The sequence below is a fragment of the Lepeophtheirus salmonis genome, chromosome 11 (genome assembly GCF_016086655.4).
Source record: "Lepeophtheirus salmonis chromosome 11, UVic_Lsal_1.4, whole genome shotgun sequence".
Taxonomy (NCBI): Eukaryota; Metazoa; Arthropoda; class Copepoda; order Siphonostomatoida; family Caligidae; genus Lepeophtheirus; species Lepeophtheirus salmonis.
This window is the reverse complement of record NC_052141.2, coordinates 13,986,268-13,999,175: the sequence shown is the minus strand read 5'-3', so window position 1 is coordinate 13,999,175 and position 12,908 is coordinate 13,986,268. Positions and strand designations below refer to the sequence as shown.

The window sequence follows — 12,908 nt, the reverse complement described above, 5'->3', positions numbered from 1 at the left end:
CGATTAACTTTGAAGATACCTAATAGTATTTTGATACTTTGCTTTGAGTATGGATTTTTTTCAATTTTCGTAATTTCCTTAGTGAAAGTAAATGTTTTAAACCCTTTAAGTTTTTGCTGCCATAATTTTTATTTATATTTTGGGAAAATAATGATAATTTTTTTTGAAGAGTTATAAATGTAAATCCTTGTTTGACTAAGAGTAGACTGACGATCGACAACATATTAATTGTATGAACTTGTCTTTGGTAGATACATATCTAGAATTTTTTTTAGGAAATGTATTTTATGATTTTTGTTGGTGCTGCGAATCAGCTAACAAGACATTAAACAGTCCCTTTATAAATATGTACTCCTTTGTATTTAATGAGGCGCTGAGTTTAACCACACACGCTCGTTGCTTCATTGTTATTTCTTAGATCAAGTAGTCTCACAGTTCTAAAATATTAGCCGCATACTCAAAAATGACTCTTCCACAGACCAACAGATAGACGGATACACTTTATTTTTTAGCTCGTATGTTATTTATTACATTTTAAATTTTGTATGTAATTATGTGGATAGCATAAATATTAATAATATTTCCTCAATTGGTACAAAGAATAAATTAGAGGTAACATAGTAGTATTTTAAAAATTCTACAAAAGACAATATTGCACATGCGTCAACATAAAAATAGGTAAACATCTTTTTTTGAAGTCGTGTTTGCTCTTTTCTCTATAGATCCTCGCTCATTCTTTTCCTTTTTTTCCCCTTATGACGTAATATCGATCAACGTGACGTCACAAAGTGGGAATCTTGTTTATTTATTTAATACAATAGTAGAGAAGAAGAGCCGTTGTTAAGTTTTATACGAACTCAGCGAGAGCCATCCTCCCTAAATCGTCTAAAATGGAGAACGACTTCCTATGAGTTTATCCAGTCCCATAGGTATGTTGCAATAGCAAGACCTGGCCGAATAAAGCACAAGTAAAACTTTAATTTTAACTAGTTCTCTTTTAAAGGGCTTTTATGAGTGGGAAAAGTCATTACCAGCCCCTCATCTAATGAAATTGGAGTCCAAAATGCTTTTGCAGCAACCTAGAGGCCAAAGCTACAATGTGGGATACTCTTGGACCATCATGAAATATATGCCTCGAGGTTTTGATTGCTGAACTGCAAAAGGAGCACATCCTCTTTTATGTGACGTATTGGACTCCAATCTCATTAGATGAGAAAAGTGTCGTGAAAAGAGATGAGGTTCCCATTCGATAGCAGAACCATTTTTCCCGAGAAGACGTGAAGGGATTGTTAAATTGTAGCCCGGAGTTAATCAAAACTGATAGGGTAGACAGATAAAGCTAAGTAGCTATCATGGACCTTTTCTGAATCCTATTGATCTGATTACTAGTTAAAAGCAGGGGTGTTTTTAGTTTTCATCATTAAAATGGGGGGGGGAAGCTTAGGCCAAAAAGTTATCAACACCTCTATATAATTATAGAACTTATATAAATCGATTTATTTTATACGTATAATAGCAGATAGTCCCCGTGCTGCAGGGCTAAATAGAGGGGAATAGAAACAGAGAATGGAAATAGAAGAAAAGAAACAGAGAGCAGCAGGATATAAAAGGATAGAGAGAAAGAACAGAAGATATAAAGAAAAATATATACATATGTATATATATGTAGAAAGAGAGGAGGAAACGAACGTTTTATTTGAGTCAAAATAGGGTCTTAATGACCTCGGAACTCCGAAAATATCATAGGAACCTGGTTGGTTATTTTATACCACTATTTTCTAAATTTTAGGCGGATCTGTTCCCCCATTTTGGATACTATGTGTGATGAGACCAAAAACAAACTTACAAATTTAAATATGATATTATATTTTTATTTTGAGGGGGATTACAATGCAGGTATCCGGTCGCCTGTTGGCTTCTTCTTCGTCGCCGCTGGAGTTGTTCTCAAGATATTTTATGGTTTTGATATGTTGATTCGTTTTTGCATATTTTTTTAAGCTGGTAGCCCTCAAACCTTTTGGGAATCTACAGTACCCCTCAGCTTTAAAAAGGTTGGTGAGGCCTGGGTTAGGGGCAGAATTGATTAGTTTTTCCATCACTATTATTTATTCTATTGTACCCTAATGTAGGCTTATGAAATCAACAGTAACTCTAAGTATCTGAACTATGGATACAGGAAGTCAAATGAGCAGTGTTGTGAAAAAATCGTTGAATTTGGTAAGTTATTGTATCGATTGTAAAGACGCTATCACACAATGACTAGCGTATGTAAAATTATATATAAAGGGTGACAATTAAAGATTGTCGGGTTTCAATTTCCCAATCTTTTTCATTTACTACTTGATTTCTTCATTCTATACAAAATAACCGAAATAAATTGTTGTTGCTGTAGTTTTTACACTCCATTCTCGTCAAAAAAATTAATTGAAAAAGTTGTGTAAATTGTTGTTACTTGTTGCTGAAAAAAGGGAAAATTTATTCTCATATTTACCTTCTTCCATAGCCATGTCTCCACGTTCAGAAGTCATGGTGGCTGCAGTAGCCAAGCTACTTGGTGGCTCGACCAAGCAAGCTGTTGCTACTGAATTTTGGGTCAATTTAACGCCCGGTCAGAGAAATTGGCAGCTCACAAGGGAGGAGACAGCCAAGAAGTCAAGCCAATGCCAGGTCGTCCCCTTCAATTTCCCCAATTACCAAGCAAGTCAACTCATTGAGTCTTGGGAAAAGACGGCAATCTACGAAAGAACTATCTGCTAAGCTGACTGCAAAGAGTAGCAAGGTGTCTAAAGAGACTATGAGAAAATATTTAAAGAAACTGTTCGTGTTAAGGACTACAAGCATGCTTCCTAGCCCCCTGTTGACAGAACAAATGATGAAAAAGAGGATTGCCTTTGCCGAGGACGAGCTTGTATGGAGTATGAATGACAAGAAACATATTGTCTTGTAGGATGAAAGCTTCTTTCAATTCAGAGGCTGAATAAATTTGCGAAACGATTTTATATTGGCCAAGGAAAAAGATGATGTTACGTACGTGCCAATTGTAAATCACTGTCTAAAAATTATGGTTTGTGGAGCTTTTGGAGCTCTCGGAGTGAGTGATCTTTATATAGTGGGCTGGAGCAAGAAGATTCATGGTGTCTACTATTAGACCAAGATGCTTGAGAAGCTTTTTCTTCCTGCCACGACTTGTTCGAGCTCCAGGGGAACCATTCTGACTCAAAAATTGTTCTATTGTCTTCTAAGGCATTCTTCAAGCAACACAATGCTCCATCTCATGCTTAAAAATCTCATCAAAAGTGGTCCTCAGAGCAATTACCTGGCTTTCGGGAGAAAGACCAGTAGCCTGTTACCTGCCCTGACTTGAATCCAATCAAAAATTTGTGGGGTATAATGAAGAATAAATGTAACAATATACCCCATTACAAATAAAAGGGGAAGTTAATTAAACAGGTAAAATCTGTTTGGAAAACATTGGATCCTAGAGTTCTGGAGAATATTGCTACCAACATGCCCGGAAGGATGCAGGAAGTCATAAAGAGAACAGGAGGGTTCATTGGTTGATGTAATGCCTTTCTATGCTTTATTGTCAATGAAATACACTGCTTTTTCCAACCCGACAATCTTTAATTGGCACTCTCTACATCCATAACATAGACAAAGAAATAAAGGGGGTTTCAATAGGAACGCTCACATTTTACGTTGATAGGTTTCGAAAACGACGTCATATTTGTTATTGTTTCTTTGACAGCTGTGCTCAGAAATAATTGTAGTTTCATCATGGAGTAGTACACACTCGAGCAACGCTTGCAAATTATTAAAATTTATTACAAAAGGGGTGAGTCTGTGGTCCAAACTTTAAGAGCGTAAAAGCCAATTTATGGTCAACGTAATCTACCTGCAAAATCAACAATTCAACGTTTGGTGAAAATTTTTTGAGTCCACATACGCGCTACATAATATTCCTGTGCCAGTGAGTCAAACAAATGCACGAAGTGTAAAAAATATTGCTGCCGCAAGCGCATCAATTCAGGATGACCCAAATTTGTCTCTTACGCGCCGTTCTCAATCATTGGGCATCTCTGTGACATCGTTGTGGCGAATTTTGCAAAAGATCTTGGCTTACACCCGTATAAGATCAAGTTGACACAAGAATTGAAGCTGCTTGAACACTTCAAACGTCGCTAATTTGTAAAATGGGAAGAAGGAAAATTCGAAAATGATCCTGATTTTCAACGTAAAATCATCTTCAGCGATGAGGCACATTTTTGGCTCAATACCTTTATTAACAAGCAAAATATGCGTTATTGGGCCGGAAAAAACCCACGTGTGATTCATGAGGCGTCATTATATCCCCAAAAAATTAATGTTTGGTGGGGATTGCATGCTGGTGGTGTCATTGGGCCGTACTTTTTCGTCGACGATGACAGTCGCCACGTTACTGTGCATGGAAATCGTTACTGCGCCATGATAACCAATTTTTTTTTGGCCTGAATTGGAAGATATGGACTTGGACGATATGTAGTTTCAACAAGACGGTGCCACTTCACACACAGCAAATGTTACAATCCATTTATTGAAGAGTAAGTTTGGTGAGCGTCTTATCTCCTGAAAGGGACCTGTCAATTGACCGCCTTGCTCGTGCAATTTAACGCATCTACACTATTTTCTTTGGGTCACATGAAAGCCCTGGTCTACACCAATAATCCGTCGACGTTAGAAGAGCTCAGAACAAATATTCAACGCGAAATTGCTGCATTTTCAGCCAATTTATGAGGAAAAGTAGTCGAAAATTGGGTTCAACGATTGGACTTCGTAAAACGTGCGCGTGGTGGTCATTCAAACGACATCAAATTTCATTCATAAATTAACTTGAATGTATTTTCACGGCAAATAAAGAAATCGTCGATATCTCAAACCGTTTTCGTTTTATTTAAAAAAATATGTGAGCGCTATAATGAAAAACCCTTTATATAAAGGCGACAAGATATGCGAATGGTTGATTAAATACATCAGCTGACAAAAGAGATATAATCAATTAGTTCTAATATTCTCTGGAGGAGCACAAGCTCAAATCACGCAGTTTGTTATGGTGGAAAACATCCTTTTTGATGATAAATTCGAATCGGTGAACTCATATGAACTTCCTTCAATTATTAACCTTTAATATTTGTCGTAGTTGTAACTTTATCTCAACATGACGTGTTATTTTAAGCAAGCCTGACATTTTCGGATAATATTTATGAGGCGATACTATCACGTGCACGTAATCAAAGCTAGCAGCTCTTTACCAGTCATTATATATGTATTTGTACATCATACACGAGAGTAGTATAACTTCTTTTACCTGTCCGAGATAGACACACTTCATTGTGCATGTCGGCTTACGAACTATGGTGAACTTAGTTTAATTTTGTCAATCTTTATCAATATAATATCCATCCTCTATATCATCAATTATATATTACAAATTATTTCTCGTGGACATCCTTAATATGGACCTCTCAACATACGTCACTACTAAGGGAAAAGTCGATTTTTTTTAAAGAAATCTCTTGGAGGATACACCTCAGCTATCACTAAACGTAGTGATAATTTAAAAAGGGATATTGATTCATACAGGGAATCACCTTCAGCAGGACAATTTGAAATTGTCGATCAAAAGATCACCGATTAAAAGAAGCTTGTAATAAAGCTTACGAACGTAACGCCACATTATGTGAGATCTGCTCAGACGGGAGTTACTCTTTAGAGGAGGAATCACTCTGAATGTCATCGAAGATTGATTGTCTCATCAGTGAAGCAGATATAGTAATCAAGCAAGGTAAAGAAACTATAATATCAGGTGCTTTAACGAACACATCCAATAGATCCCCTACCGCGAATGTTTCTACATCATCATCAAATCAAGACGATATCATCTCTCCCTCTTGGAAAATCGCAGAGGAAATCAAGGCACCCATTCTTCACATTGACACAAAAATGACAGACTATATGTCATGGAAGGAATCTTTCCATAGCAAAGTTTCACGCTGCTCCTGCACATCTCGTTTCTGAATTCATTCAAAGATCCTTATTTCCCAGATTTATGGGTACAAATCTATTCTCTTGTGTTAAAGCTCAATTTGATAAAGAAAAACCAGTTTACGATACTAAAGGATGTTCTCAGAGTACAATGAATATATTAAATGAACATTTTGAGTATATTCATCCTATTTTTAATAGTAGATGTGAATATTTTTATAATAAATTTCCTCCAGGGATGAAATCCACAACCTGGGAGGCTGAATTAAATGAGATCGCTTTCAATTGCCAATTTGAAAACTTTGGGGTTGAGGAAATTTTTCTTTTTTGTTGGTTGCAAGAATATCCCAACAAAGAGAATTATCAGAGAAATCTGAAAAATTAAGACACCTATAACGTGAAAGATTATAAAGCCTCACAAAATCAACTTTCGGTATGGAAGTCGACAAATTCTATTAGGTAAACGACCAACCTTTCCCAAAAAAGTTTTACAAATCACGAACGTTCACGGCTACGTAGTTCCTTGGTCTCTAACAGTTCATCTAAGTCTAACAAATTATCTAACATCAAAAAAATTATCCACAGGGATTTCCTATTGTTGTGAATCAACAAAACACTATGCCAATACATGTCCTAAAAGAGACTTAATCAAGTGTGGTAATTGTCACAGAGGGGGGCATCTATTAATATATTATCGTAATAATGTTACACAATAATAAGTAACTGATAACTGATTGAGTTTACAATAAATCTGCATCTAATTTGAAGAGACAATCTATTTCTTCATATTCAAAAAATAATAATTGGCAATGAATGAATACAACTTCGGATTTATCATGAGTTAATACAAATCTAACAATTCAGACGTCCTAAGTTCCTAAAGCAACCCCATGAGCAAAAATCATATTTACATCTTACTGTGGTAAATTTTCCCCTTTTCAAGTTATACCTGATACCAGTACAGCTAAATCCATGTTTACTCCCAACATTCTCCAAGACTCATTGTAGCAGATGCCAGTTCAAGAGTGATAGCTGAAGGCAAAATTCGGCAGTTGTGGACCCAAATTAAAACTATTGTAACGTCAGCATTTTGCAATGATATTCTACTTTCATGGCATGAAATGAATAAACTTGCTATAATAAATCCTAAATTCAAAACCCTACAAACAATAACAAGATTTTCGAAACTGATATTATTTTAAAATATCCATATTTAGATGGAAGTTCATCGTTATCTTCTCGTCAAAGGTAAGCATCGAATCTGGTTGAGTAACATTTTAAAAAACAACGTTAGACAATTTATCACAAGTGATGTAATTTCAGATTATCTTGAAAATAAAAACCAATCTCTGGGCCTCCAATGAAACTCCACTTAAAGGACATCATGGAAGTTGTACCATTTCAAGCTAAAACACAAAAAAAAAATCCTATTATATTTACGCGACAAACCCGATGACCTTATTAGTGAACTTCTTCAATCAAACATAATTAGATGTGTCCGTGCAGCTATGGATATTAGTGCTAGTTCTGATTAATTTAATATTTGTTCAGACGTTGTACTCGACGGTATGGAAAATGCCAAGAAAATTATTGATGACACCATCATGGGCGCACTGAATTTCAATATACTGTTTCAAAATCCTAATATCATTCCTTTCAAAGGCTAGAGAAAACTCGATCACTAAATCTAAAAGGAAACTTCAATGTACAATTCGCCGGTTATAAACTTTCTGGAGGTAAAACCTTTCATTCTAGAAATCGGATAAGTGCCATTGATTCATTAACAGCAACTTCTTCAATATAGAAGACAACACTATGCTTTTAACAGACACATCTCGTCTTCATGAAATTGGATTCTAACTTATTCAAGAACCTAAGAACTCATCTTTAACAGTTACTTCGAATACACCATCACTTTTTATATTTACATCCTGATTCTAAACTAATCCAATGTGGATCCTTTTCCCTAACAGAAACTCAGGCTGGCTATCCCACAATAGATTTAGACCTTTTAGCACTTGTTTTAATTTTGGAAAAATGTAAATTTTTTCTACCGAGAATAAATTAGTTCTCTGCTATTGTCGATCATCGAACTCTACTATGCCTCTTTCAAAAAAATGTGTACAAAATTACAAATCCACGTCTCATGAGACTCCCAAAAATGTGTTTTTGAGAAAAAAATGAAGGCATGACCGAATGTATACAATTAAAAAATCCAAGTAGAGTTATATTAAAGGGTTTTTGAATGTAAATGCTCAAAATATTATGAAAATAATATTTTAAATTGATGAATTTGTACTTCAAAAATAAAATTGCAACTTCAGTTCATGCTTGTAGAAGATCATTATGTAGTAAGTATCATTCAAATAATTAATTCATATTCTTGGACTGATCTTTGGATACTAATGTGATTAATTCAATAAGTCGGTAGAGTCTAGTATATTTGTACAATGAGTTAAATGGATTTGGTGTCACATAATTCAAATGATTGGATTCAGAGTCAAGATCACAAAATATTATTCCAAGCTATATATTAAGAATAATTGATTTTTAGATGTTTGTATTTTTAATAAAATTGTTTAAGCTGATTTATACTTTAAGCACCCAGAATTTAAATTTAATTTCTAGAGTAGGCATGATTCGAAGAGTTTCTTAGGTAATATTAAGATATCCTGGCTCCGAATATATATCTATTTTAAAATTTGCAACGTCAAGTCATAGATACATATACATATAATTATCTGTATTCCAAACCGTCTCCGTGAGTAAGTGTGTATGATTCAGCTGACTCCCGGTTTATTCATCAGCCATAGTTATTACCTCATGAGAATGAGATGTATAGAGCTATCAAAAATTACATTATTTTGATCCTTGTTTAGCTCATGAATGGTGATATGGAAAATTGATACAGTTGTTTCCAATTGGTTCTATTTAGACACCAAATATAAGAATCTTGTTCATCCTGATAAATTAATTAGGTATATGATTATTAATGGAACATTAATGGGCGAATATTTCATATTATTTGAGGAAAACTTATTTTAATTCCAAATCCATTCAACTCCCTGCGTAAATTCAAAGTACTTTTCTAATTTTCACCTCAATTAAATGTTATTACTTAAAATTACATTATTTTGGCCCTTCTAAACTCATGAGTTGGAGATATGAGTAATCGATACACCATCTGTATGAAGTTTTCTATCCCTTTCTGTTCGGAAACTAACATATAAATATACTATATCATATTATCATAATCTTGTACAAGCCTGATCTGAAGTTGACACTCTGTTTTTGAAAGGCGCCTATTCATCATTTTAAATGATTGTTTTAATAAAATTTTAAAGGGTTTACATTAGTAAACCCTTTAAAATATATCTACCTTGATTTTGAACTGTATACATTAAGTCAATCCATCCTTTTTGCACAAAAAAACAACATTTTATTTAGGACTTTAAATATTATCCCAAAAGTGTTATTTGAAGAATGAATTTTCTTTCCTTAGTAGTTGTCATCATTATTTAATTCCTGAGTAGTGAACATCCTTTCCTAAATATATTAAATTATATTTAAAACCTGATTGCAAATTTACGTGTGCTCGTAAAATGGAGCATAGCCCTGAGGATTTGTTGTGGAGGGATTATTTAAAAAATATTATGAAATGTATAAATCACAGCTGAGTTTTTGATTGGATAGAGAGCGTTCAAGTGGCCATTTTTGTACATCAAGCAGCCCCTTTAGGGACTGTTTACCGTGGCTATAGTTGTACATCGAACAGATTTATAGGACGTCTACCTTTGTCCTGTTCTTAAATTTGTTTTTGTCTTGGGCATGTCCCAATAATGTTCCTTTCAGTAAAAAATAAAGCAATATAATGTTTGAAGCATATTGATCAATGCTTATAATTTGCACTCAGCCTTTGAAGTTTCTAAATTTCAATATATTTAGAAATAATAGTATTATTACCTAAAAATATAAAAGGTAAGTCAAAATTTATATTTGAAAAAAAAAATGACTATTTTAAATGAGTAAATAATCCTCCAGAAGTTTTTATATTCTGTTCTCAAAAGATGATTATTTTTATAAAAAATGGTACATAAAATATTGGGGTGCCGCGTACAGTACGCACTTTTTTGTCATTTAGGATCTGCAACATAATATCTATACTTTTTTGAAAAGTGTTTTTCAATGTGAAATAACGCATATTTTATACAAATTTTAAACTTTCAGTAAAATGGATGGTAGTACTTATTTTAGAATATTTTGACAAGAAGTGGCAAACTATTTGAAAACAAAGTTGTTCACGAATTTTTCCCGCTCCAACGTAGCGCTTTATTTAGCAGAAGTTCGATGTAATTATCTGTATTGAGCCACTCATTCCTTTCCACAAAAATTGGAGGACATGCTCCACAACGGCCCAGAACATTATTCTGGTTGGATTTTTTTTGTTCTAAAGACGTAGCTTACTAAAGCTGAGACATTGTCTGGATGTTCCATGGTGATGTGGCAGCTGTTCTGATTATTACAATGGTATCAACGGTGAATTTTTTTTTCATCAAAGAAAGCAAAACTTTGCCCAAATTTCCTTTGCTCTCATCAACCGTCTCAGCTTCCTCTGCTCAGAGATATGATGCCTTGTTGTCCTCCATGATTTTGAACCAATTTAATCACAGATTGAAATTAATGAAAGATAAGATCAACCCTCTAGATAATTATGATTCCCACTCAGTTTAAAAAAAAAATGTAAAAATTATTTGCCACAAAGTACAATGATTAAGTGTTCATCTCTGGAAATCCAAAAATCAATGGCAGACATCAAAATACATTGTATATTTATGTGTTAGGAAGGTAACGCCGTGACTTATTGGATGATTCTGATGATCTTTGAACCAACAGTTCGAGCCATCTGCTCAAATGTCTGCATAATGAAATGAATCAGTTGATACTATCAATTAATGAACACTTAATGATTGCAATTTGTGGCTAATAATGAACATACCATCTTTTAAAATCGGAGCAACATGAGTGGGAATGATAATTACCTTTTATTGCGTCATAAATCATCATCCTCAGATGTTTTTATTACCATTTTCCCTTCGAAAAAAAAGATTTTCGGCAATTTGTCCGTCCAAAGTTATTTCCGTGTACCCGTTCAATAGATGAGGAAAGTTCATTTTTGTTATTTTTGGTGGAGAGGCTCAGTTTTGTAGCATTCCAATTTATAATTACTCATGAAAATCTGGTGTATTTTCCTTTTTTGTAATTTGTAATATGAAGAATGAATTTTCTATTCCTCAGCTGTTGTCATTATTATTTAACTCATGAGTAGTGAATTTCATTCCTACAAATCTCAATTATATTCAAAACCTGATATAAAATTTGGTTGTGCTCATAAAACGACGAAGGGTGGTAACCTCTAGGATTAGTCGCAGAGTTATAATTGTCCGTCCTTGTTGGACGTAGGGTAAAATTGAAGATCGCCATCGGAGTTATTTTAGAAAATGTCCTTGTTTATTTCCTTATCTCCCTCCTCTCTCGTCACAGCTGATTGTATATGGTCTAATGAAGGTCCATTACAACTAAGCTGTTCTTCTTTTATGTATTCTTCAAATTGTCAGGGTTACATCGTTGATTTTCGGGTTTGCTTAACATGCCCGAAATACACGCGAATGTCACCAGTCAATGAAATATTTAAAAGCAAACATCAATCTATTATTATTCCACAAATTGGTAAAAAATAAAGACAGGAATTATTTGAACTAAGGGTTCAACAACATACGTATACAATTGTAGTTGAGAGATAAGATAATTCACAGACGTAGTAAGATAGATATAAAATGATTGATCCATACATTCCTGTCATTCAATTCAAGATTGATTGAGCCAGAAAGAGAAACATGAAGATCATTGCCGTCCTTGCACTTTTGTTCATTGCCGTGTCTGGAGAGGACTTGGAGTGGGAGTCCTGCAATCCCAATAACTGGGGAGAAGGAGACATTGCTCTCTCCCCTTATCCCCTTCCAGTAATTAGTGGAACGAGTCTGGATCTGAAAGCCCTCTTTGATCTTCACAAGGACCTTGATGGAGATGTGGATGTGGAAATCAAGCTGGTCAAGAAAGGAATTGTCTCTATTCCCATTCCCTGCATTGAAGTGAGATATCTGAATACAATTAATTAAATAGTAACTAATCAAATCTTCTCTTTTTACTAACTTACATATGCAGAGCCCTTCAGGCCTGCATTTGGGCTCTTGTTCCTACAAATTGGAGGAAATTGTCACAAAATACAAGAATTTCTTGTGTCCAGACTATTTCCCAGAGGGTCAAGACTGTGCTTTCCCTTTGAAGGCAGGAGAATATGGAGGCAAGATCTCTGGTATTGTTCTACCTGAAATCCCACCTTCCATTGCTAACTTTGCCAAGGGAACCATCCATGGCACTCTCTCTGTGAGCAGAAACGGAGAAGAAGTTTTGTGTATGAATGGCAATTTGGAATTGACCAATTAATCCTTGTTGTTGTGCCTATCTTTTAAATCAATAAAATCCTTCATTTATGTATGGAGTTGTATTATCTTTGTTCATAAGACAGAATTGTTTTTTTGGAATGTTTTATGATGTTACTAGTCGAGAAGGAAGTTAATTAATTACTACAACTGCAATTTTGAGATAATATCCGAAGATATTGCCTCAATTTTTTTTAATGCCCTGACATTTAAATCCTTCAAATCTTTATTGTGGTTGAGATAAATGCAAAACTTCTATTACATAATATACAAGATACGAAATAATTCATGGGAAATTTTGATGAGGGGGTCACAACTGAGTGAATGAGTCTATTATGTGCTCAATTGTAATCTCATCAAAAGGTGTACAAAGCTGGAGCTAGAAAG

General features: G+C 34.4%; 1 protein-coding gene across 2 annotated transcripts; it reads left to right on the top strand.

Moving 5' to 3' along the window:
• The first annotated feature begins 8,633 nt into the window (after positions 1–8,633).
• LOC121126196 (uncharacterized) lies at positions 8,634–12,576 on the top strand. 2 transcript variants are annotated; one of them, XM_071891822.1, is made up of 4 exons: positions 9,697–9,999; positions 10,249–11,424; positions 11,849–12,170; positions 12,244–12,576. In XM_071891822.1, exons 3-4 carry the CDS (start codon positions 11,916–11,918, stop codon positions 12,523–12,525), a joined length of 537 nt encoding a protein of 178 aa, XP_071747923.1. In that variant the 5' UTR covers positions 9,697–9,999; positions 10,249–11,424; positions 11,849–11,915; the 3' UTR covers positions 12,526–12,576. The 2 variants fall into 2 exon arrangements, with proteins under 2 accessions (XP_040577437.1, XP_071747923.1); XM_040721503.2 differs by having other exon boundaries at positions 8,634–11,424.
• Positions 12,577–12,908: the final 332 nt, after the last annotated feature.